Source organism: Cucurbita pepo, chromosome 12 (assembly GCF_057944985.1).
Source record: "Cucurbita pepo subsp. pepo isolate OVF chromosome 12, ASM5794498v1, whole genome shotgun sequence".
In the NCBI taxonomy this organism is placed as follows: Eukaryota; Viridiplantae; Streptophyta; class Magnoliopsida; order Cucurbitales; family Cucurbitaceae; genus Cucurbita; species Cucurbita pepo.
Genome location: NC_141809.1, coordinates 14659022 through 14684187, shown reverse-complemented (window position 1 = coordinate 14684187; position 25166 = coordinate 14659022). Strand labels below are relative to the sequence as shown.

The following is a 25166-nucleotide window of genomic DNA, read 5'->3' as shown; positions in this document are numbered from 1 at the left end:
TGTTAAGTAGAGGTTTCTACGCCCTTATAAGAAATGTTTTGTTCTCATCTCCAACCAAGGTAACATCTCAATCTTTAGAATGGTAATTTAGTGTCTTATTTATCGAGCTATATGTACTCTTTTTATATATATATATATATGTTGTATGTGTACATGAGACACCCGAATAAAAGAGAGGTACATGAATGAATCGAGATTACGTCCAAATGAGAGTAATTTTGAAAATAAGATGACAAAAAAAATACTTAAAAAAATTAAAAATTACTATCTATACCAACAAGATTCACCTTTTTTTCGGATAGGAAGCTGGTTCTTTTAATTGGACATTCATTAATCCATTTCTTCATCTACTTCCATTATTTCCCCAATTCTCTCTCTTACTTCAATTTTAGGTTTGACCATATATGTTTCTCTTTCTTTGCATTAATGTTCTTCTTCCTTCCCTCACAAGATCTTAAATCACCCTAGTCTCTTCTTGGAGGCGTCGTTATATATTACGTATCCTCCTGAGCTCTCTAGTATTGTAAGTACTGGAGCCGACACTAACCTCTATTTTAGATCATAAAAGCTTGCCTCACATGTACCGCTCCAAACAAATGGCATACCCTTCTTCGTTTAACTGTGTAAGAGGCTAGGCTATTCTAGCAAAGTCTTGAACAAACCATCAATAGTATCCTACTAACCCTAGAAAACTGCACACCTCAATAACTGTGATCGGGCAGATCCCACTTAGCAATTGCTTCAATCTTGGTGGGGTTTACTGTGATACCATCTTTTGACACCATGTGTCCTAAAAACGAGACTTGTCGTAGCCAAAATTCACATTTGTCTCACAAGAAGACCTAGTTATCTAGCTTAAGTCTCAAAGTGTGTGCATGCACCTAATTCTCTATTTTTCAGGTCACTTCATCCCGCTTCACAATCGAACTTATGCATATCAACCAATATCATATCCGTGCATCCAACGCTAAAATACACTTGGTACTGTTCAAATGAACTTATAAAAATTGGGTTGTACAAATACACAAAAAAGATGCACTCTATCAAGTTTAAAGCTTTTTTCAAACAAATGACAACACTTGCTACAAAACACACTCAAAAAACAAACACAAAAATAGTTTTTCACACTTGGAAAACAATAATGTTCTTCACAGAAACTTGGTTTTGTGTGTCAGAGTAATACCCTTCTTCTATGTGTTCTTTTTTCTTTAACCTTGTGTTCATCTTTAAGTTCAGCAGTTGAAGCTGTCACGATGTATTACTGCGCTGTAGGATTTGAACAAGGGACCATAAGATATCCATTCTGTGTATGTTTCTGTTATTCTCCCCCTACAATGGTTCAAAACCAGACATCAAACACGATGATTTGACAAGTACGATGAACATGAGCTAGCAGCTAGCTTCCTTTAGCTTCCCTTACCTCAACCACAAAACAAATCCATGTCTTGTCGCCATGAGCTTCCGTTATGCCTTTGAGTATTGTGAGTCCCAAGCTTCTAATAGCCTCGGCTATCTCCAAAAAGTGGCTGCATTCTTCACACAACATCTGCATAGAGGTGTGTCGCTTTTTCATTGAATCAAATGAATGAATTAAAGTTGAAGAAACCACAAAATGTTTATATCATACCTCTACAAGAATCTGTCCATTCTTGTTGAGATTCTCCACAATGATCGAACAAACTTTAAGTTGACCACCCACCTCAACAGCCCAGCTTGAACCCTGGTCAGTATTTGAGGTTCCCATCCTGCCATTTTCCTTCTGATGCAGCTATAAATACATAACATGTAAGACGAAGACAACCGTGTTCATGATTGCAACATAAAAACGTTACATAAGTGCAAACAATTTGCAAGTCTAAGCCTGCTATCACAAGGGACTTGATGTGAGATCCCACATTGGTTGGGTAGGAGAACGAAGCATTCCATAGAAGGGTGTGGAAACCTCTTCCTAGCATACCGTTTAAAATACATTGAGGGGAAGCCCGAAAGGGAAAGTGGGTTTAGGCTGTTACAAATGGTATCAAAGCTAGACATCAAGCGATGTGTCAATGAGGAGGCTGAGCCCCAAAGGGGTGGATTGAGGGGTCCCACATCGATTGGAGAAGGGAACGAGTGCCAGCGAGGATGCTAGGCCCCGAGGGGGGTGGATTGTGAGATACCACAACGTTTGGGCAGGAGAACGAAGCATTCCATAGAAGGGTGTGGAAACCTCTTCCTAGCAGACGCGTTTAAAACACATTGAAGGGAAGCCCGGAAGGGAAAGCCTAAAGAGGACAATATTTGTTAACGGTGGGTTTGGGCCGTTACAAATGGTATCAGAGCTAGACACCAAGCGATGTGTCAGTGAGGAGGCTGAGCCCCGAAGGGAGTGGACACCAGACAGTGTGCCATCAAGGACGTTGGACCCCAAAATGGGGTGGATTGAGGGATCCCATATCGATTGGAGAAGGAAACGAGTGCCAGCAAGGATGCTAGGCCCCGAGGGGGGTGGATTGTGAGATCCCACAACGATTAGGTAGGAGAACGAAGCATTCCTTATAAGGGTGTGGAAACTCTATTTTATTGGATAATAAGCATGCCATCGGCTTTTGCTCGGGCAAAATTAGCACAATAACGGAAAAGGTATCCTAATCATGTAGAAAAGATAAAATTACCTTCATGTTGGCACATTTATTTAGCTTGTCAACATGCTTGGTGATGCCTTGCAAGAACAACATGTGCTTGATTGTGCGCTCCAGCAATGAATCAATACTACACTGCAATACAAGCAAGAAACTTTCAGTGAATGAACCAAAAAAGCTATTTCCATCAAAAGGGAAAAATGGATGAATGGCTTCTCCAAACTTACTTTTGCTCCATTTGGTACGAGCTCCCGAAGTTCTTTGATCCGGTCCTGTATCAATTGTCTGTCCCTCGGCCTAGGCCTACAACTCTCACCTGGCCTAGCCCTTCTTTTACTGTTCTTCCCCGGTTCCGAAGACTTCTCCAACCGCTCACTGCCAGTACCAGAATAAGTCGACGAAAACCCTTTTGGGGACATCACCCCACATATTCCAGATGAGCTTAAAGAGTTTGGCATGTCCTCTCCAATAAAAGATGTTCGACTTTGACCCATAGAGTATCCTTCTGAACAAGCAGATGTTGTAACGTTCGTGGAAGGCTCGGGAATTCGTTCTGATGTTAACAGAGACTGTCCAGACTTGCATAGAGACGTGTCGCTTTTAACATCAGAACCACTGTAACAAACATCAGCCACTACTGCTTCTAACAGATGCTCCATCGGTGAATCAGATGTCAACTGGCTGCTACTCATTCCCTCAGATAAATTGGAAGCTCTACCACCAAAAACGTACTCGGTTTGCCAATCAAGATGAAGGGCATCTTTTAGAAAAGCAGGACCGAGTACTTCGTGCAGCTCGTAACCAGCAGGGAACTTCAACGATGCGTTTGATGGACACCCATCTTCCGATGCTTCGACATCATTTTGCAAGTACATTTCCGTAGGATTGGTTCGGCTCAACATGGCGTTGTGATTCACAGGGAAGCATGCATCATTTGTTATGTCCATGGCAGAGTTTTGTGATGGTGCATTGCATTTTTGTTTCAAATCTACTGCCATATCTTTGTATCCACTAGGCTCCCCTCCACATATCCTGTCATCGAGCAATCTCGCTTTTGATTTAAAACTCTCCACATTGACAGCATCCGGCTGTGTTCTTAGAGATTCGTTGCCCCCAGATCCCGACAACTCTATCCCGACGTTCTTGCTGACACTTTCATCTTCACTTTTCTGTACAAGAAGTAACTTATTAAAAGAAAGATCCCAAGTTTGATCATCATTAGCGAAGAAAAAGTACGATATAGAAAGAGAGTTACCATGTATCCCGAACTCTTACAAGAAGGCATTGGCTCGATATGCCCTGCTGAAGACTCCTGAAGAGTTAGAAAGACGTTTCGGATGTGAGCCACAACGTTGACATTCTCAGTGACCTAAATCCAATAAGAAAACGAACACGGTACAATAAACTAGAGTTAGATGACATTCATATTTAAGAAAGCCATGAACTGAATGTTTATAAGATATCTTTGCACTGATCCATGCAAGCTAAATCAAGCATTTTTATAAACAAGTACAGAAGTTACAAAAGGGTGATTAGGAACCCCATGCCCATCCTGCCCTAAATCTAGATGGCGAGCTTAGAAATTGGTATCTCAGTCACATCTCGATAATATTACAAAAACAAAAACTGTAACAACCCAAGCCCACCTCTAGTGTCCGCTTTGGTCCATTACGTATCGCCGTCAGCTGTTAGGGAGAGGTTTCCACACACTTATAAGGAATGTTTCCTTCTCCTCTCCAACCAACGTGGGATCTCACAATCCACTCCCCTTGGGACACAGCGTTCTCGCTCGCACATTGCTCGGTTTCCGGCTCTGATACCATTTGTAACAACCCAAATCGATGTGGGATCTCACAATTCACCCCCCTTGAGGGTCAGCGTCCTCACTGGCACACTGCTCGGCGTTGACTCTAATACCAATTGTAACAGCCCAAACCCACCGCTAGCAGATATTGTCTGTTTTGGCCTATTACATATCGTCGTCAGCCTCACGGATTTAAAATGCGTCTGTTGAGGAGAGGTTTCCTGTAACGACCAAGGCCCACCACTAGCAGATATTGTCCTCTTTGGACTTTCCCTTTCGGGCTTCCCCTCAAGGGTTTAAAACGTGTCTGCTAGAGAGAAGCTTCCACACCCTTATAAAGGGTGTTTCGTTTCTCCTCCCCAACCGATGTGGGATATCACGTTTCCACACGAATATTTCTTTTCCTCCCAACTAACATGGGATCTCACAAAAACACTCTATTACAAGAAGCCAAAAGGCAATAATAAGACACATGAATTCAAAACCAACCAGTGGCCCAAAGCACGGTTTTAAAACGTATCATCGTCATCGTCAGCCTCACAATTTTAAAACGTGTTTGTTAGGGAGAGGTTTCCACACCCTTATAAGAAATGTTTCGTTCTCATCTCCAACCAATGTGAGATCTCACATAAACACACTATTATAAGAAGCCAAAACCCCAAAAAGATCTATAAAATGGCAGTGAATGAAAGAAATTATCAAAATCTTCATATCCATCAGTGAATATGAAGCCCAAAAAAAATGTTATAGTTCAGCAAGGATCATAATTCACAAGCTTTCACAATCTACCAGATGGAAGAGGCTCTTACTTTATCTAAAGATCCAAGCTGTAAGACCCCGTGCGGAACAACTGCTACAACAACAATAGTCTACAAAGCGTATAAACAAAAATTCAGTAATCAATACGAAAAACAATTGATGAGCGAGAGAGAACGGCTTCCATACCTTAATGCCAGCTAAAAATTGCGTTTGCCAACCATCGCAGTACTATTAAGAAATGATCAGACAATGAGTAACAAAACACAACCCGAAATAGTCGAAAAACAAGCATTAATCATATACCTGAAACGTTCAGATAAACTTCAGTAACTTATATTATTGCAGAACAGGAAAGAATAGCACCTCAAGTGTTGAAGAGATATTCGGTATTTGCTCATCTGCTGCAGTAATCCATTGATGTTTTCCAGTAACTGCTACCTGTCCAACAATCCTGCAAAAGGAGATAATTAGAACCTATCATACAATAGCCATATAGAATGCATTATGCTAAGATTTTTACCCTTCCCCAAGAGAATATACATGATAAGACATCTTTGCAACAGCTAATCCAAGAGGGTCGTGTGAATAATGTCCATCGTGAAATTTCTCGAGCGTTTTTCTGTAAAACTTGCTCGTCGAGGGTTCATATTGTGCAGAATTGTCATAGTAGCCATCCTCCCAAGTCAGCATCCTGAATTCAACATTCATTTAAAAGATAATAGATCAAACTTATATATCAACTATATGCACCATATTGATACACGTTGGGATATGGAGCCTGCTACTAGTAGATAGTAAACGACTATTTATAGTAAAAGACCGGAATACATACGGTAGATATCTATATATACTAGATGGTTATATTTGGTAAAGTTATATATAGTAAACTAAAACCATATATATCGAATGTTCACTTTGTACATACATCAAGATCTTCCTTGCATTTTCTCTCTTTTGTTCTTTGTGTTCATCTAGATCGAATGTGTGCGTTGTTGTGTTATCCTAACAGTGGAGATTTAGACTTATGATCTTTTAGTCGAAGTTACAATAACGTCTTAACCATCCAAGAATCATACTACGAAAACAAGTATTTTCTTTCACATCATCCTAAAATCTGCCTTACAAACAAGAAAGAACAAAAGGGTTCGTCGTATAAATCCTGAAAAAGCAAGAAACCGAAAGGAAAACGACTTACATTCGAGCTCGATGCTTAAGTTTCCAAAAGACAGCATACTTCCACTCCGAGTTGAAACAAAAGCTTTTGAGTATTTGGTGCAAATCAGCAGTACCCATCTCTGACTGAAAAACTTTGTCAAACGCCCTCTAAAAAGACTACCCTACAAAACAGGGCTTGCCCCTAAAATCACCTTGAAAAAAACCCAACTCTAAACGGAAAACAAAATCCCCCAATTTTCCTAGCTTCCCCTGTATGAGCCTCTACCAGCCTGCTTTATCCTCAAGCCTGCTCGCCGTTTTATTGGCGGTCCAATTGCTGGTAATAGCAGAGGATCAGTTCCCATCCCCCTGAACTCAACAATTCAACACAAATAAGATGGTATCAGCAAATTTCAGCACATATCGCATAGCTTCTAACGCAGTGGACTCCATTAGAGTAGGTATAAGTAAAACAATCCATTAAGAACAAGAACAGCAACAGTAAGAGCTCTTTTTCTCGCAGACCCACCACAGATCACTCGAACAAGGGCAAGATTAAACCCTAAATTATGTCGGACGACATGGATGAACTTACGAAATCGTCATAAAAACAAAAAACAGAACAACCAAACAAGAAAAGGGCGATTTCAAAGCTCAAATAAGAGCCGAAAACCAAAACCCAAGAACCAAAAAACGTCAAAGAGAAAGAAAAAGAGAAAGAGGGTTGGATTTTAACAAGCCCCTTTACAGAACGAAACAGATTTGAAGCTTTTTGACCGAAAGAAACGACGAGAATCACAGAGAAATTCAACGCCCTGATCTACATTTTCTTGCATATTCTTTCCTTTTCTTGTTTTGACTCCGAATTTCACAGAGGGAGAGGGGAAAAGGCTGAAATGCTAGAGAGAGAGAGAGATAGGGGTTTTGTATTGAGTTTTGTTCGCTTTTTCCTGAATTTGTGAGGGCAAAATAACAGAACAGAACAGAAACGCACTCACAAGCCACACCAACGGATGGTGGGAGAACTTGAAAAACCAACGCCTTTAATACAACCGGACGGCTCATTTTAGCATTGCCGGGGAACTGGGGGCTGCTCAGTCATTGTATTGACCCGTCTTATTCTTCCGGCGCACGTTAGATGGTGATTCCTTTTTAGTGGGGGTGTTTTGTAATATCTTTTGCAATCAAGGGTAAAAACGGAAATAAGACTTATAAAGCAATTCTATGTTAGATGACCTCCTGAAATAAAATTTCAGGATATAAATAAGGACAAAACATGTCAGAATTACTGTTTGTCAGTAAAAATAATTTTAGAGACAAATGTCCAGGCCATCAGTTACGTGTGTAACGTGTATATATATATAAATATATTTTTTTATTATTATTATTATTATTATTATTATTATTTGGTACATTCACCTTGTGTGTAAGTGTCAAAAATAAAAGTGGCAAACAAGATGATGTTTATGGAAGGAAAATGCTCCCTTGAAGAAGAAGAAGAAAAAACTTTTTTTTTTTTTTTTTTTTTTTTTGTTGGACAAACAAATGCTCGTTTGACGTCTTTTTCAACCATAATTTTATAGTTTATAAAAGTTGTCACAATCACTCTCCATTGTAAACAAGGTGTGTCTTTTTTTTTTTTTTTCGGTAGCTAATCATAAAAGGTTCATGGTTAAGCGTGTTTTATTTAGAGCAAATTTGTTAGACGACCTTATAAAAATTTCACTGAAGTTTATATGGATGAGAATAAAACATGCTGGAATAATTCGTGTTGCAAGAGAATGTCGAAGTCATCATGTATCATTGTTTTAAAATTTTTATTTTAGGTCGTTTCAACGATGTTGGATGGGCCGACATCATTTTGGGAATCCCATGATGTGTGTTTTAAAAATGGGTGATATTGTGGGATTTTTGCTATTCATTTCCAATCATATTTTTTTTTTTTATTATTTTGTTTGTTCGAAAAAGAAAATCTACTTTTTGTCATGAATAATTAAGAACAAAACAAAATAATGTCCAAAAAGGAATTCCTTTATTAAGAATAAAAGAAAATTCAAAAAAGTTAATGTATGATTGTTCTATTGGTACGAGTTCTTTCGGTGAAGCTCAAAAGTAAAGCCATGAGAGATTATCATATCATTGTCAGATCGTGATTCCTAAAATGGTATCAGAGTCATGCCCTAAACTTAGTAATGTCAATACAATCCTCAAATGTCTAACAAAAAATTGTGAGTCTCAAAGGGATAGTCAAAAGTGACTAAAGTGTTAAACAAAGAGTGTACTCTGTTCTAGAGCTTAAGATAAAGAGTTGAGTCTCGATTAAGAGGAAGTTGTTTGAGAGCTCCATAGGGCTCAAGGAGGCTTTATGGTGTACTTTGTTCGAGGGGAGGATTGTTTCATTGATAATGAGGTCTTTCGAAGAAACCCAAAAGCAAAGCCATGAGAGCTTACGATCAAAGTGGACAATATCATACCATTATAGAGAGTCGTGAATCATAACAATTTTAACACTATTCTTAAAGAAACCAAATGATAAGAAAGATGAGTGATCGAAAATCTAGTGCGATCAATTGCGCCTAAAAAATACTCAATTTGTCCAAAGTGATTTCACTAATAATCATTGCATTTTCTTTTTTCAATGAATTATTTGTCGGTTTTCACTATTTTTTGTAATTTTTGTATGTTTTAGCGGTTGAAACTAGCTAAAAAGATCACTCGATATTCGATATAATAAAGTTGCGACACCTAAATAAATAAAAAATAATAAATAAATAAACCGAAAACTATATCCAAATGAGAGCGATCTTAAGAATATGATGACTAAGAAAAGTATAAAATAATTAAAAATTATTACTTATATCAATAAATGCACATTTCAGTTCGTTTGTTGTGGGGATAATTTTCACTCTTAGAAACGAGAACTAGGTAACCTGACCATGTTGCAAGTGAATATCAGAGTCGGGTCAGTATATGTCAAATCCAAATTTGAGTCTAGGCGCGAGCCATAAAAAAAAATAGGTCAAATTATCAATTTTGATGTCGGTGCACATTGCTTGCTAAAATTTATAAAATTCTAGTAATATTAATATTGTTATAACTGAGATAAAAGATACACAATTTACTAAAAGGTCAAAGGTTCGAATCTTTAGATTCGGTAGCTTAACTTTTTACTAACACGTAATCTACAAGACAGAGTCCTAAGTCTTGATACTCATGAATGACAACTTTGATATCATTCAGTCAATTTCGATATCAATTATATGTCAAAATGGAAGACCTATTTGAAAATCAAACCTCCATAATGCATATTTGTGACATTAGTGGACGTCCATTACCTCCAAAATAATATCAGTCTCTTCTCTAGTACTCTCGATATTTTAATAGATTCAATTATTATTTTAAGAGTTGATGGTTCGATCCTCCAAGTATAATTGTTGTATACTCAACGCCAAGAAATAATTTTTTCGCATAAGTGCGAAAAAACTGCTCCATTTCGGAACCGCCCTAGAATGCAAGCGAAAACGCGCCGGTTTCGCAAAATTCGGTTCCCAACCATCGAGTTAGGGCATTCCCCACCACAATGCTAAGAAATAATTTTTTTTTAGGGGAAGTGCGAAAAAACAGCTCCATTTCGAAACCGCCCTAGAACGCAAGTGAAAACACGCCGGTTTTGCAAAATTAAGTTCCCAACCATCGAGTTGGGGCATTCCCCACCACAATGCCAAGAAATAATTTTTTCGCATAAGTGCGAAAAAACCGCTCCATTTTGGAACCGCCCTAAAACACAAGCGAAAACGCGTCGGTTTCACGTTTTGAAATTTAAAAAAGTTTCTAATAAATTCTTAAAATTTTCAATTTTATATCTAACAATATTCGAATTTTCACTTTTGTATCTAATAATTAAAAACAAAGTTTTCTATAATTTTTATTATTAGAAAAATTATATTAAGATATTTCAAAGTAAATTCATTTAAATATATATATATATATATATATATATATATATATATATATATATATATTTTAATGGAAACAAAACTTTATTATCTATAATTTGAAAATTAAACTAAATTTTACCACAAAAAAAAAAAAAAAAAAAAAAAAAAAAAAAATATATATATATATATATATATATATATATATATATATATATATATATATATTTAAGTATAGAACCCTAGCAGTAGCTGTTTTTCCTTTCCGTCTAATTTTCCTCTGAGCATTAAGCATTAGCCAGACGGAGTTCGTAGCTATGGTGGAACTCCAAGATGAGCTCCTTCAAGTCTTCATCTCTCTAACCCGGCGGAACCCTAAGCTCGTTGACGGCGCTACAACATTGATCGTGCTCCACCTCCATCCCTTCCGGTACTGTTTCTACTCTCATCTTTCGAATTTCATCCGCCATTGCTACTAGTAGAAATCGATTCAACTCTTTAACGGCGAATTCTTTCAATCCAAATGGTTTCCAAAACTGTAGCCTCCGCTATTTCTTCCTCTCTTTCGCCAGCTCCGTCGAAAGGCAAGCTCTCGTCTCTGTTTACTCGCCCACCAAGAATTGCATCTTCAAATCCCCAAAATCTATCTCCAATTCCTGCCGAATCCCCACCTATCATCTCGAAACCACCAAATTCGAATGTTTCACCGGAAGTTTCGCTGGAAAAGTCAACTACAGAGATTTCGTTTCATGAACGGCTTCGGACGTTCCTTCAGAATTGCAAGACGGGTAATTTTACCGTATCAGAAGCATTGCAATTCTTTGACCTAATGATGCTTGCGAATCCTACCCCTGCGATGTCTTCATTCAATCTTTTACTTGGTGGACTTGCTAAGACTAAGCACTACTCTGAGGTTTTGAAGCTGTATTATAGAATGAGCTTAGCCGGACTTTTGCCTAATTACATCACGCTTAATATTTTGCTTAATTGCCTTTGTAATGTGAATCGGATTAGCGAAGGTCTAGCAGCCATGGCGGGGATTATAAGGAGAGGTTTTATTCCCAATATAGTGACATATACGTCCCTGATTAAGGGCTTGTGTATGGAGCATAGGATTAGTGAAGCTACGCGGCTGTTTATGAGAATGCAAAAGTTGGGTTGTAGGCCAAATGTGATTACTTATGGGACTTTAATCAAGGGACTTTGTCAAACGGGTAATACTAACATTGCACTTAAGTTGCATGAGGAAATGCTCAATGGGACTGGTCGATACGGCATTAGTTGTAAGCCTAACGTTATTTGTTATAGTACCATTATTGATGGGCTCTGTAAAGATGGGCGGGAAGACAAGGCAAGGGAACTTTTTGAGGAAATGAAAGCTCGGAGAATGCTTCCAGATGTGATTTCTTACAGCTCTTTGATTCATGGATTTTGCAATGGTGGAAAGTGGGAGGAGGCTAAATGTCTGTTCAATGAGATGGTGGATCTAGGTATTCAACCAAATGCCGTCACATTTAATGTGTTGATGGATATACTTTGCAAGGCAGGAAAGGTTATCGAGGCGAACGAGTTGCTAGAGGTGATGATTCAGAGAGGTAATGTTCCTGATTTGTTTACTTATAATACATTGATGGATGGGTTCTGTTTGGTTAGTGATCTAGACAGTGCAAGGGAACTGTTCCTTAGTATGCCAAGTAAGGGGTGTGAACCTAATGTGATTAGCTACAATGTGCTAATCAATGGGTATTGCAAAAATTGGAAGGTGGAAGAAGCAATGAAGATTTACAATGAAATGCTTCAAGTGGGCATTAAACCATCTGTGATAACATATAATGCCTTGCTAACGGGTCTTTTTCAGGCCGGGAAGGTTGATGATGCAAAGAAAATATTTGGTGTCATTCAAGCTCATGGTTTGGTGCCGAGTTCAAGTACATTGAGTATCTTTGTAGATGGGCTGTGTAAGAACGATTGTTTGTTAGAAGCAATGGAAGTTTTTGACGAGCTTTCATACAACTTGAAATTGGACATTGATATCTTTAATTGTCTTATCGATGGCCTATGTAAAGCAGGGAAACTTGAAACAGCTTGGGAGTTCTTCGACAAAATTTCCCGTGAAGGGCTTCTGCCAAATGTTGTGACCTATTCCATTCTAATCCATGGGTGTTGTAAAGAAGGACAAGTAGAAAAGGCAAATGATTTATTTCGAAAGATGGAAGAAAATGGTTGTACGCCCAATGTAATTACCTACAATACACTTCTCCGTGGTTTCTACAAAAGTAATAAACGAGAGGAAGTGGTTGAGCTTCTTCATAGGATGGTTAAGAAAAATGTGGTTCCAGATGCTTCAACCTGCACCATAGTCTTAGACATGCTTTCCAAAGACGAAAAGTATAGGGGATGTTTGAACTTGCTTCCAACGTTTCCTGTCCAAGAGTATCGAGGTTGATGACAACAATTCAAAAATATCTATCGACTGATAAGGGATTCTGGCTTGAAATTTCAGATAAGCTGGATTATCAGAGCATAACGTTTGGAAATTCGAAGCTCTGTTGGTTTCCCTTGTTGCATTGATGTGTAGCAGCTACCCATAAGTTGAGAAAATTTTGAGTTCTCATGAGGAACCTGCCTTGACTTCTGCCTCATGCATACATGTCTAACCCCAGCCAGGTGTTCTTGGCTGTAAGCAAGGTTCATTATTCTACTAGATCCCTCATTCATAATAGTCTAAAGGCAAAGCCACCTTAAGGTCTTTGATCATCACAAGTTTGAAGAGACTACTTTTACTGAGTTAGATATGTAGTTGTGAAGCCAACTTCTTATGGGTTCGAACGTTTTGGCTGCTGACTTAAGATGTTGAATATCTCGCAACTTTGTTAGACTCCTATAACTATAAGCTCGAGTGGAGGAACATTAATGTCATGTTCAATGTCTACAACTTGCTGTATGGTACAAACAAGGATGAATAATACGTCGGTCGTGCTCTTTTGCTTTAGTTCTAGAAGTCTCGAAATCGATCCATTCAGATAGAAACTCAGAGTTAAGAGCACCTGGTTTAAAAAGAAAAGCTTCATCAATCAACAATCACACAAGGAAAAGATTCAGGGTGAAGACAGAAAACAGAATGACCCAGCAACTTCTTCCCTTCCGGTATAATAAAGGTTGTTGAGGATTATTGGAAGTGAGTCACACATTGTTAATTTAATGGAAGATCATGGGTTTATAAACCATTGGTATGAGGGCTTTTGGGGAAACCCAAAGTAAAGCCATGCTCAAAGTGGACAATATCATGCCATTGTGAAGAGTCGTGATTCCTAACAAGGGTCACGAGAGCTCTATTTCCATTATCCTTTGACATACTGACATATAATGAAAGATTTTTTGAACATATTGCCTAATGGGTAAATTCTGTGGCCATGATTTGAGCCTTTCATTCAGATTATCTGCAAATATTCAGTTCAGCACGTGTACTGCTTCACTAGAACATGGCCTCTTTTGTTTTCTACTCTCTGTTCCTTGATATGAAAGAGTGGAGAATATTTCCTCTGTTCTTAATGATCTACAATTTCGGTTCAAATTTAGATTTCATGAACTTCTATAAGATCTGTTTGTCTCTGAATTTTTTTTAATAATCATTTTGATTTTTACGATAGGTAAATAACGTCGAAGCCCGAAGGTATATTAACGGGTTGATGTGACCAAGAGCTCGCATTGAAGCTATATAGAAGGTTGAAGGTAGCAAGTAATATGAGGTATGTAAGGTATATTAAATTGTTTTAAAATTTATATGATTTAAATTACAATATTGTGTTAAATCTAGATTTTGATAGGAAAAAATCATTGGTATAAAAAAATGGAAATATTAAAAATTCAAAAACTAAAATTAATATATTTTTTAATCTTATTTATGAAATTTAATGTTTTTATTATATGAAATCTCTATGTTATAAAAATAGTGATAATTATATGAATGTGGACATAAATTATTATAAAGAGAAAAAAAAAAAAAAGATACCATTTATGTAACAAGGGTTGATTAGATATAAAGGCAAAATTGTTCCCATAAATAAAAACAAAAACTTTATACTATAATTTGAATTTAATTAGACTAAGGTAATAATACATGATTGACCTGACCATAATGAATTAAAATTCAATCTTTGTTTCATAGGCTTTCACTTCTTTTTAGAAATAGCATTTTTTTATGACCAAATTGGACATAATAATACCAAACCCAATTAATAATAATAATAATAATAATATTAGAAAAGACAAAATGGCCTCAAAATTCAACCACAAATAATTGTTTTAAGTAGACATGGATCAAACAAAAATCTTTCACAATCTATTTTATAACTATTTTATTCTTACAAAACTATATTTATTTTTTGTGTTTTTAAAAAAGAAATATTCTTGAATTCAACTGTACCCCTATTGTAAATTCACAACAATTATAGGGGTAAAATTGGGAATATGAAGTGAATCCATCCCATTTTACAAAATAAAAACATTAGGAAAAGACTAATATAGTCAACGGTTTATGGACCCATTGGGTCCCACGCACTGTCAGTCAGTCACCGACTACCAATGCACTGTGATTTTCTCTTCTCCTCACCCATTGCGTAAGTTAGCAAATGCTATTTTTTTAAGATAAAGCAAAAAGTTTTTTTTAAAAAAGAAAAAGCGCAACAGTCAAAACTGCACTTTGAGCTACGTGTCAGCCCTTTAAAGCTGAAAGTATTACACGTGGCACATTATTATTGGTTTGCTTTTACAAATCGCTACTCTCTTCATTTCCTCGTGCCCAAATTGTGGGCCCCACTCTTGGTGGGCGTTCTTTTATCATTTTTATATAAAAAGTATTATTAATTATTTAATCAATTTTGAATATTTGAATCTAAAATTTATAAAAAGTAAAATGTAAAGACTAAAATCAACTCATTATTAATTCATATTTAAAAAAAGATAGAATCATTTTAATCATTTTAAATTTACTAAACCCTAATTTAAAAACATATTAAATACAAAATTAAAATATAAATATTAATTTATATAAAAATAGTGTAAATGGTGGGACCCACGTGGAAATTCGAGACAAAGACGGCAGTTTCATTTCTCTGCTTCCTGTTTCGTCTTCCTCATCCATCTGCTTCTCATCATTTCAATCAATTTTTCCCAAAAATTCCTCCATTTCTTCCTCCTTTTCCCTCTCTATTTCTTTCTCTCACTTCCCACTTCTTCTTCTCTCTCTATAAAACCACCTCTTCTGAAGCGAAACAGAGACAGAGATGGATGGATGGATGATTTGCGCTTTCTCTTCTTCTGGGTCTCTCAGATTTCGCTTCAGTTTATACTTTAATCATACCAATGGCAGAAGAATCTAGTGTTCCTATCCTCTGTTTCTTCATCGCCTTTTTCTCTGTTATTTTCTTTGCCCCCATTATGCTTGATTTCAGCTAGGGCTTTTGGAGTTCGAGATTTCGCCCATTTGGGAAGATGGAAGAGGTTGAAGATGCTAATAGGGAAGCTGTTGAGAGTGTTCATAAAGTGTTGAATCTGTTGACTGTGACATCGCCTCAAGATCAGTCGAAGATTACGCGTTGTTTAATGGCGGAAACTGGAGAGGCTGTGTTTAAGTTTAGGAAGGTTTTGTGTCTTCTTGATTCTGTTGGGTTGGGTCATGCAAGGGTCAGGAAAAAGAAGAAGATCGTGAACTTTCATCTTGATTCATCGCCTTCCCAATCAATGTTCTTAGAATCTTCTTCCCCTAATTGCAGAATGGACCTTCTCCAGGGGAGAAATTTGCAGATGGGTCCTCACCCATCTTTGGAATTGAACTCAAATGTCAAACACTGTTCAATCCAACAGATTCAACCTCAATCTGCTGCTGTTTATCATCATCTGCTTCAGAACAGGGTGTTGTTGAATACTCAGCAGCCTGAAATGGGGTATCTTAGGAGCAATAGTGGTGTTAACTTGAATTTTGATAGCTCTAGCTGCACACAACACACAATGTCATCTACTAGGTCGTTTATGTCTTCCTTGAGCATTGATGGGAGTGTGGCAAACTTGGATGGGAGTGGCTTTCATTTGATCGGGACGCCTCGGTCTTCCGATCAGAATTCACGCCATAAAAGGAAGTGTTGTAGGAGAGGGGAAGATGGGAGTGTTAAATGTGGAAGCAGTGGGAGATGTCATTGCTCAAAGAAGAGGTTGGGAGGTTTTGGTTTTGTTTATGATATCGTTTCAATACCGAAATGGGACGGTTTGATATGTTTTTCTGATTCGATTTTGATGATCTTCTTGCAGGAAACATAGAGTGAAGCGGTCGATCAAGGTGCCTGCCATTAGTAACAAGCTTGCTGATATCCCTCCTGATGATTTCTCATGGAGGAAATATGGCCAAAAGCCAATCAAGGGCTCTCCTCACCCGAGGTATATGAACATCCTTCCACTCCTTTTCAGTTTATTGTGCTGATGTTGGATAGTTCATTATAGATTGATATTGGGATTATATGCATTTGGCTGCCATTACTATATGAGTTCATTGATTGAAAGATGTCGATTATATTCCTTATCTGGTAATCTAGTAGGGATATTGAAAACTTGCTCTATTAGTTTGTGCCTCATGTTCTCCGAGTAGAGTAGTCCATTGAATTCTTCACCGACATGGGGGAGGCCATTTTGTGTCGTTTATAAATCGAGCAGGAATCATTTGTTAGGAATCACGACTCTCCACAATGGTATGATATTCTCCACTTTGAGCATAACCTCTTATGACTTTGTTTTTTGCTTCCCCAAAAAGGCTTCATACCAATGGAGACGAGGATCAACCCCCTAATTAGCTGATGTGAGACTCCTCTTCCAACAATCCTCTCCTCGAACAAAGTACACCATAGAGCCTCCCTTGAGGCCTATGGAGCCCTCAACAACCTCCCCTTAATTGAGGCTCGACTCCTTCTTTGGAGCCCTCAAACAAAGTACACCCTTTGTTCAACACTTGAGTCACTTTTTACTACACTTAGAGAGTTCCAATCTTTTTGTTCAACATTTGAGGATTCTATTGACAGGGCTAAGTTAAGGACATGACTTTAATACCATGTTAGGAATCACGACTCTCCACAATGGTATGATATTGTCCACTTTGAGCATAAACTCTCATGGCTTTACTTTTGGTTTCCCCAAAAGGCCTCATACCAATGGAGATGTATTCCTTATAAACCCATGATCAACCATTTAACTAGCTAGCTGACGTGGGACTACTATTCCAACCATCCTCAACATCTTTCTTGTTCATCTGTCAAAGTTGCATTATGTACTGTATGCAACTTTGTTCCTCGATGTCAATCTTAATTTACTCTCAAACATCTGCAGAGGATACTATAAGTGCAGCAGCATGAGAGGTTGTCCAGCAAGGAAGCATGTCGAGCGGTGTCTCGAGGAACCTTCAATGCTCATTGTTACATATGAAGGTGAACACAACCATCCCAGAATAGCTTCTCAATTCCCAAATACTTGAACCCCATCAAGACTACTACTCGAAAAAAGATTCGAAAACCTCCACGAAACGTAGCGGAACTCGAGAGTTGCTGTACATATGGAAGAAGAATACTTATGGAGCTCTGCATTTTAGCTCTTTTGAGAGGTGGGTTTGCTTGCAAAAGCCTGTTTTAATCACATCTGGCAATTCTGAAGCTCAGAGAATTTTGCGGATTAGGGTGTGAACGTAAAATCTTGAAAGAACTCTCATCCTTCTCTGCAATTACTGCTTCGAACAACTTTATTATTCTAAATTAATGGAGAAGTCCTCAAGAGCATTTTTCGTTATGTCCTTGAACCAATAATCATCTTTCGGCTAAACAACATGATCAACTTTACAAATGTTTTATAGTTAAGTCGGTTCGTTTATATTTAGGAAATTTTTCTAGTACTTCGAGAATATGGATTTACCTTTTATTTATTATCTGTCACGTCAATATCATTATTAAAGAAAGAGAATGACATAAACATAATCATCGTGGTGATTAAGGAACGGTTGATCTTTTGAGCCTTTTTGCGTGGTTTGCTTACTAGGTCAGTTCTCATTGCCCTCGACATGTCAAAATCTAGAGACATTTTAATTTTGGGAATCCATGGTGAACAAAATACTCAATAAACTAGGAGTGTCGACGGAATAGATGGAGACACAGATGAACTTGTCGGGATGACTTCCCCTTCCCAAATTTAATTTCTGTCTACTGGTATGTAGAAATTCTCGGGTCTAAACTCAGCCCATCATTCCACTCATTTTGTTAGAGACTCAAAACTCTCAAATTTTTAGTTGAAAATACGTCTTAACCACTTCATCAATACTCGAGTTGGTTAATATATTAAATTGTAACAAGATAACATCTTCTTATTCAAAAGTCCCATCTAAACCACTTCGTTTGTTTTGTAGTAATGTAAGATGCCTATACACTAGGATGACCTTCTAAGGATGATCTTCCTATTCATCGTTAACAGAAAAAATGAAACTTTTATAATTTAAAATTTTTTTTAATTCAGTAATGGCTAGTAAATATATCTCGTTACTTTATCGATTAAACTATATTCAAGTTGACTTTAAATTTTAATAAAATATTACAAAAATTAAATTAAAGTATATATAATTTTTTTTAAGTGAAATAAATATAAAATAATACTTGGCCAACGCACTGATATAATTTTTTTTAGAGTCTAAATAAAGAATAACAATAATAATAAAATGACAGAAAACAAAATTGTAAAAAAAAACCGTTGAATTTTAAAGTGGGCCCCAACGTAACGGAATCTCCAATGACAGCTGGACATTGCCTCACCATCCATCAGAGCCCTCCATTTTTTTTTTCTTTTTTTAATTTAAAAATCTCGATCCTTTATTAATTTAAATTACTTTTTTTATGTTTTTTTTTTATTCAATCAACGGTAGAGATTTAAATCATCATTCTTGAAAAATAAAATTAGAGAAAATATTTGTAAGAGAGAAAAAATATATATAAACTTTAAAGAGAAAAAAAAAAAGTTAAATAAAGTAAGAATTTTTTAGAAATAGAATAAAAAGGCAATAATTATGAACAAGAAAAATATCTCGTTTCGTTATTAGTGGTGTAGACTTATAATACAAATGAATATAAAAATACGATCGGTAAGTAACTCGTTTATAGACTTATAATTAAACATTAATTAGAGTAATATATCGGTGATATATATATATATATTAACGAAAAAACTTTGGAGTAATATCCAAAATTAGTATGGTAATTTAAGGAAGGACAATAATTTTAATTTTTGATATTTATGGAGAAGTAATAATGTTGTTATTAATATCTGATAAATGTTATTATCATCATAAGCGCCGCCACTGTCCGACTCGGTGCAGAGTACAAAATTACGAAATTTTAAATTATTTTACCAAAAAAAGAAAAAGAAAAAGAAAAAAGAAAAAACTTGTCACAGAAAACTCACATACAGAACCAGCCGAACATGGCGGAGAGCAAGCTTCTTGTTCTTTCTTTCTTTCTCTCTCTAGAACCGGCTTGCTGCAATTGAAGAACAAGAAGAAGAAGAAGACGGATATTATAACGATTGATCCACTTCTCTTTTCTTTGATGTTTCGAATTCTTGAAGTAATCCGTTGATTTGATTCTTCCTCCATTGGCAGCCAGTTTGAAATTTGTTCTTGTATGGTTTTTCTGAGGAATTTTGCGACGGGATCCTCTGTTGGAGGGCGGCGTTGATGAAGCTTCTTCGTCGATGTCTGAGGATTCTGATCCTCTCTCTGCTCTCTGTCTCTGTTTTTGCTCCTTTGGTTCTCGTTTCTTACCGCCTCAAGACCATCACTTCTATTGGTTCGTTTTGATTTTCTCCTCTTATGTTCTTGATTACTGAGTGTAATATGAAGACCGAGGGTTTTGGTTTTGGATTCGATGTCTTCCTTTGTTGAGTTTTGGTTTGATTGATTTAGTTCGTTGTTTGTTTTGATTTAGGGCGGAGGGAGTTCATCGATGACTTATGGAGCAGGGTATGGCTGTTTTTCTTTCAATTCTTGTGTGGGTTTTGTTTGTGGATTCTGTTTTTATGCATTGGAAATCTGTTTTTCGATTTTTTGGTGAGATATTTTCAATCATATGCGATGTTTGTGGTAAATATGAATGCTATAAGAAGATTGAAGGCGGTTCTTTTTGTTTTTGTTCTTTGGAGAGAAGCGAAGAGATGTTGAAGCACTTAGCTCAATGGAACAGGTACTCTTACATATTACTTAAGTTTGCCATGCTCTGAACTTTGTGGATAGTGATTTTGATCTGTACTGGCATTGTCATGAAGGAAGCGGGCGAGAGCTTGAAAGGACCTAAACCTATTGTTTTCAAAGATAATGATTTTCAATCTAGAGAAGGAATTAACTCCCTTGAATTTGGTATGTGTTTTTTCTTGTGCCTTATTTGTCTCCTGCAGTTCTTATTTCTCTTATTTATGTTGCTTTGTTCTGGGCTACTCCTTTTGAACTTCAGGAAGTAATCCCAGCATAGAACATAAGGATAATCGGTTTGATGATGGAGGGGAAAAGGTACTTTGTTCTACAAATCGTGTTGATTCTCTCTTGGCTATGAACTAATAATTGGAACTTATCTCCTTCCAAATGATATTTTGTATGTATATATGTGGTATTTGGCTATATTTAGGGGTGTAATGCCTTGGTTCCGTATATTATTTGTAACAACCCGAGTCTAATACTAGTAGATATTGTCCGCTTTGGCTCCTTACGTATCGCTGTTAGTCTCACGGTTTTAAAACGCGTCTACTAGGGAGAAGTTTTCACACCCTTATAAGAAATGTTTCGTTCCCCTCTCCAACCGATGTGGGATCTCACAATCCACCCCCCTTGGGGGCCAGCGTCCTTGTTGGCACACCGTTCGGTGTTTGACTCTGATACCATTTGTAACAACCTAAGCACACCGCTGGTAGATATTGTCCGTTTTGGCCCGTTATGTACCGCCGTTAGCCTCACGGTTTTAAAACGCGTCTACTAGGGAGAGGTTTCCACACCCTTGTAAGAAATGCTTCGTTCCCCTCTCTAACTAATGTGGGATCTCACCATTCGCCTCCCTTGGGGGGCCCAACGTCCTCGCTGGTATATCGCCCAGTGTTTGGCTCTGATACCATTTGTAACAACCCAAGCCCACCGCTAGTAGATATTGTTCATTTTGGCCCGTTACGTATCACCGTATCATTCATGAACAACTTCCTCTTATAGCTTCTTTTTCTTTGTTCCTCGCTTAAGTTGTCTTTTAGTCCCCATCTGAACCATTAGAAGCACATATATCAGCAAAATTGGAATTAGTATTGATTCTTTAGCATGTATGAACTAAGTTCACCTGCAAATTGGTTCTAAATTTTGATTGCAGAATAATTCTTATAAGGCAACCGGACAACATGATCGGGGTACTGTCAAGCGTGATAAGAATGCACGCATACCCCTGTCTAGATCAGTAGATTATAAGGTAAAGGAGATGACAGATCAACTGATTAGAGCCAGAGTCTACCTAAGTTTCGCGCCACCAGGTAGCAATTCTCATTTGACGAAAGAGTTAAGGCAACGAATCAAAGAGTTAGAACATGCAGTCGAGGAAGTTACTAAGGATTCAGCTCTGACAAAGAGGTAAATAGTGGAAAATTATATGCAGATTTTGATTAGAACAGATATCTAAAGCAGTGAAACTTCACCTGAAATGCTGTTAAATTTACAGTGCTTTGCAGAAAATGAAGAACATGGAGTCTTCATTAGTAAAAGCAGGCCATGCTTACCCAGACTGCTCGGCAATGTCTTCAAAGCTTCGAGCTATGACAGACAATGCTGAAGAGCAAGTTCGTATGCAAAAGAAACAAGTTACTTATCTTGTAAATCTTGCTGCAAGAACCACCCCTAAAGGCTTTCATTGTCTATCAATGCGACTGACTTCTGAATACTTCGCTTTGCCACCACCTTCGGAGAGGCAGCTGCTTGAACAGAAAAAGTTGCTTCATGATACTAAGCTCTATCATTATGCTGTCTTCTCCGACAATGTTTTGGCTTGTGCTGTTGTTGTCAACTCCACTGTTTCAAGTGCTAAGGTATAGCATTTAAAGCTCATTTAGCTCAAAACGTGCCATTTCTTGATTTGTACTGGGGCATTCTCCGACCGACGTTCCGCTCCTTGCAACTGCTTTTCCCTGAACAACCTAATGGATCTACAACAATAACACAATGACAACCAAACCAACAACTATGGTCCTCTCGGCAATGTCCGAAGGGTCCCCTTTGCACATTAGAAGATTTTTGTTAATTACGTTAACCCGTTCATTCTTTGAAAATATTTTCAGGAACCGGAGAGAATTGTCTTCCATTTGGTGACCAATTCATTGAACTTGCCAGCAATGTCCATGTGGTTTTCACTGAATCCTATGGGAAGAGCCACAGTTGAGGTCTTGAGAATGGAGGACTTTGAGTGGCTGTCCAGGGAGTATGATTTAGGATGGAAGGTGCACAATTTTAGTGACCCAAGGTTTACTTCTGAACTCAACTATCTTCGGTTCTATCTGCCAAATATCTTCCCTTCACTGGATAAGGTCGTAGTTCTTGATCATGATGTGGTGGTGCAAAAGGATTTATCTGGTTTGTGGCACGTTGATATGAAGGGGAAGGTCAATGGTGCTGTTGAAACTTGTCAAGAAAATGAGGCTTCTTTTCTACGGATGGATATGTTTATCAACTTCTCAGATCCACTGATTGCTGATGAATTTGACAGTAAGGCATGCACATGGGCGTTTGGAATGAACGTATTTGATCTTAGGAGGTGGAGGGAAGAAAATTTAACTGCTCGCTACCATGAATATCTTCGACTGGTAAGAACATTGATGTAACTTGTTTGTAAAAATTGTTAGTCACTAACTACTTTTCAGTGTGATTCTATCGTGTTTAAGTTACAGTCCACCTCCCTTCGGGACCCAACGTATTCGTTGGCACTCGTTCCCCTATCCAATCGACGTGGGATTTCACAATCAACCCCTCTTCGTGGCCAACGTCGTTACTGGCACTTGTTCCTCTCTTCAATCGATGTGGGATCTCACAATCCACACCCCTTCAAGGCTCAGCGTTCTCATTGGCCCTCATTCTTCTCTCCAATCGATGTGGGATCTCACAATTTTGTCCTCTTCGGACTTTCTCTCTCGGGATTCCCCTCAAAGTTTTTAAAACGCGTCTGCTAAGGATAAGTTTCCACACCCTTATAAAGAATGTTTTGTTCCTCTCTCCAACCGATGTAGGATCTCACAATCCACCTCTCCTTCGAGGCCCAGCGTCCTCGTTGGCGCTCATTCCCCTCTGCAACCGAGGTGGGATCTCGCAAGATCAAGGTGGCCTTGGTGTACATATAACTTTAGAAACATGAAACTTGTCGTTTTTTGGGCTATGGTCTAGAATCCAACTCTACTTTCTGTTGGGTTTTTCTTTGCTTCTGAGGCTTTTTGGTCTGGTTTCTTAGCTTCTATGAATTGCATTACTCTTAAAAAAAAAAACTTTTCAGATGCACATACTGTGTCCTACCACTCCTCACTGCTATACTCTTGTTATAATGCATGCAGAGTAATGAACGGCCAATCTTGAAGGGTGGAAGCTTGCCTTTGGGGTGGGTTACATTCTATAACCAGACTACAGCGGTGGAGCGGTGGTGGCACATGCTCGGACTCGGCCATGACTCTACCGTGCCACCAGACGACATCGAGAAGGCAGCTGTTATACACTACAACGGTGCTTGGAAGCCATGGTTAGATATTGGATTTGGCGAGTACAAAGGTTTATGGAGCAAACATATGGACTTCGACAACCCATACTTGCAACAATGCAACATCCACGGCTAATCAATAGCCATCATCAACAAACAACAACCAAAGCTTAGCGGTCAGTCATTTAGTTACTTTTTCTTACCATTCTTTCTACTTCTATAGCAATTCTTCATGTAAATTGAAACTCCTCATTTCTTCATGTAGCAAAGTTGAATCATAGAAATGATTGAAAATAAGACATTCCACCTTTTGGTTTGGTTAGCCCTTGCAGCCTTTTCGGTTCTGATTCTGCGTTCGAAACTTTTGATGATAACATATTTCATTACGCCTGATTTTAAGTGTTTTTGAACTAATCTATAGTGTAGATATTAGCGTCAGGCACCAGGCGGTGTGCTAGCGAGAACGCTGGGCCGCTAAGAGGGATGGATTGTGAGATCCCACATTGATTAGAGAGGAGAAGGAAGCATCCCTTATATGAATGTAGAAACCTCTCTTTAACATACGCATTTCAAAAATTTTAAGGGAAAGCTTAAATAGTATAATATCTACTAGCGGTAGGCTTAGGCTATTACAGTAGAGCTTAAAAAGATTCCAACCATTGAATCGTCGAAAAAAGACATCAAAGGAAAAAAAATAATTGAATCGCTCAAATTGCTTAAAAGATATTTAAAAAAGCTATTGATGCTTACGTCTAGCCTCGAGACTTACGTCTTCTTTGAATCATACAAGAGGCTTATGCCTTTGTTAAAGTGCATTGCTGTTTTGTTTCGATTATAATTATGAACTTACTAAGAGGTAATCTTGTTGCTTATTCATTATATTAACGAGTTCTTGAACGTAATAAGTTATTAGATCTTTTTTTGAATTCAACATAATGTTCGAGGCGAAAAAATTTGAATATTTGATCCCTTGATCAAGAGTATATATTTTAATCGGTTGAACTATGCTTCAAACGATAACAAGTGACTGGACTTGTTAATGACAAATGTATGACCAAATAAAATTACATTAGAGTTCCAAACATAATACCTTGACGGGTTGAACTATATTTAATTCCGT

At 37.7% G+C, this 25166-nt stretch overlaps 4 protein-coding genes across 7 annotated transcripts; 3 read left to right on the top strand and 1 right to left on the bottom strand.

Annotated features, from left to right (window-relative positions):
* Window positions 1-973: 973 nt before the first annotated feature.
* LOC111807232 (transcription factor bHLH155) lies at window positions 974-7345 on the bottom strand. 4 transcript variants are annotated; one of them, XM_023692865.2, is made up of 11 exons: window positions 6380-7345; window positions 5705-5875; window positions 5548-5635; window positions 5371-5412; window positions 5235-5294; window positions 3877-3990; window positions 2849-3790; window positions 2655-2756; window positions 1628-1768; window positions 1421-1546; window positions 974-1329 (listed from the first exon to the last, which is right to left on the bottom strand). In XM_023692865.2, exons 1-11 carry the CDS (start codon window positions 6475-6477, stop codon window positions 1249-1251), a joined length of 1965 nt encoding a protein of 654 aa, XP_023548633.2. In that variant the 5' UTR covers window positions 6478-7345; the 3' UTR covers window positions 974-1248. The 4 variants fall into 4 exon arrangements, with proteins under 4 accessions (XP_023548633.2, XP_023548634.2, XP_086985449.1 ...); XM_023692866.2 differs by having other exon boundaries at window positions 1628-1759; XM_087129323.1 differs by lacking the exon at window positions 5235-5294.
* A 3182-nt stretch (window positions 7346-10527) lies between these two features.
* On the top strand, window positions 10528-12553 carry LOC147790039 (uncharacterized). Its single transcript, XM_087128821.1, has 2 exons — window positions 10528-12141; window positions 12344-12553. Exons 1-2 carry the CDS (start codon window positions 10798-10800, stop codon window positions 12410-12412), a joined length of 1413 nt encoding a protein of 470 aa, XP_086984947.1. The 5' UTR covers window positions 10528-10797; the 3' UTR covers window positions 12413-12553.
* Window positions 12554-14108: 1555 nt separating this feature from the next.
* On the top strand, window positions 14109-18098 carry LOC111807234 (putative WRKY transcription factor 21). Its single transcript, XM_087128822.1, has 3 exons — window positions 14109-16483; window positions 16581-16706; window positions 17646-18098. Exons 1-3 carry the CDS (start codon window positions 15768-15770, stop codon window positions 17788-17790), a joined length of 987 nt encoding a protein of 328 aa, XP_086984948.1. The 5' UTR covers window positions 14109-15767; the 3' UTR covers window positions 17791-18098.
* A 1603-nt stretch (window positions 18099-19701) lies between these two features.
* LOC111807227 (putative galacturonosyltransferase 6) lies at window positions 19702-24368 on the top strand. The gene is made up of 9 exons (XM_023692856.2): window positions 19702-20137; window positions 20276-20310; window positions 20495-20530; window positions 20613-20703; window positions 20798-20853; window positions 21692-21945; window positions 22034-22397; window positions 22647-23168; window positions 23907-24368. The coding sequence occupies exons 1-9, from the start codon at window positions 20026-20028 to the stop codon at window positions 24180-24182; spliced, it is 1746 nt and encodes a 581-aa protein (XP_023548624.2). The 5' UTR covers window positions 19702-20025; the 3' UTR covers window positions 24183-24368.
* The last annotated feature ends 798 nt before the right edge of the window (window positions 24369-25166 follow it).

What these genes read in the sequence shown, in the direction of transcription:
- LOC111807234 (XM_087128822.1), top strand. Translation starts at nt 15,768, where the DNA reads ATGGAAGAGGTTGAAGATGCTAATAGGGAAGCTGTTGAGAGTGTTCAT. An exon ending in TGTCATTGCTCAAAGAAGAG is followed by an intron (nt 16,484 to 16,580) that starts GTTGGGAGGTTT and finishes ATCTTCTTGCAG; the next exon opens with GAAACATAGAGTGAAGCGGT. An exon ending in AAGGGCTCTCCTCACCCGAG is followed by an intron (nt 16,707 to 17,645) that starts GTATATGAACAT and finishes AAACATCTGCAG; the next exon opens with AGGATACTATAAGTGCAGCA.
- LOC111807232 (XM_023692865.2), bottom strand. Translation starts at nt 6,477, where the DNA reads ATGGGTACTGCTGATTTGCACCAAATACTCAAAAGCTTTTGTTTCAAC. An exon ending in TCGTACCAAATGGAGCAAAA is followed by an intron (nt 2,757 to 2,848) that starts GTAAGTTTGGAG and finishes CTTGTATTGCAG; the next exon opens with TGTAGTATTGATTCATTGCT. An exon ending in GGATTTGTTTTGTGGTTGAG is followed by an intron (nt 1,330 to 1,420) that starts GTAAGGGAAGCT and finishes GAACCATTGTAG; the next exon opens with GGGGAGAATAACAGAAACAT.
- LOC147790039 (XM_087128821.1), top strand. Translation starts at nt 10,798, where the DNA reads ATGGTTTCCAAAACTGTAGCCTCCGCTATTTCTTCCTCTCTTTCGCCA. An exon ending in GTCTTTTTCAGGCCGGGAAG is followed by an intron (nt 12,142 to 12,343) that starts GTTGATGATGCA and finishes TATGTAAAGCAG; the next exon opens with GGAAACTTGAAACAGCTTGG.
- LOC111807227 (XM_023692856.2), top strand. Translation starts at nt 20,026, where the DNA reads ATGAAGCTTCTTCGTCGATGTCTGAGGATTCTGATCCTCTCTCTGCTC. An exon ending in TTGATGATGGAGGGGAAAAG is followed by an intron (nt 20,854 to 21,691) that starts GTACTTTGTTCT and finishes TTTTGATTGCAG; the next exon opens with AATAATTCTTATAAGGCAAC. An exon ending in CCACTGTTTCAAGTGCTAAG is followed by an intron (nt 22,398 to 22,646) that starts GTATAGCATTTA and finishes AAATATTTTCAG; the next exon opens with GAACCGGAGAGAATTGTCTT.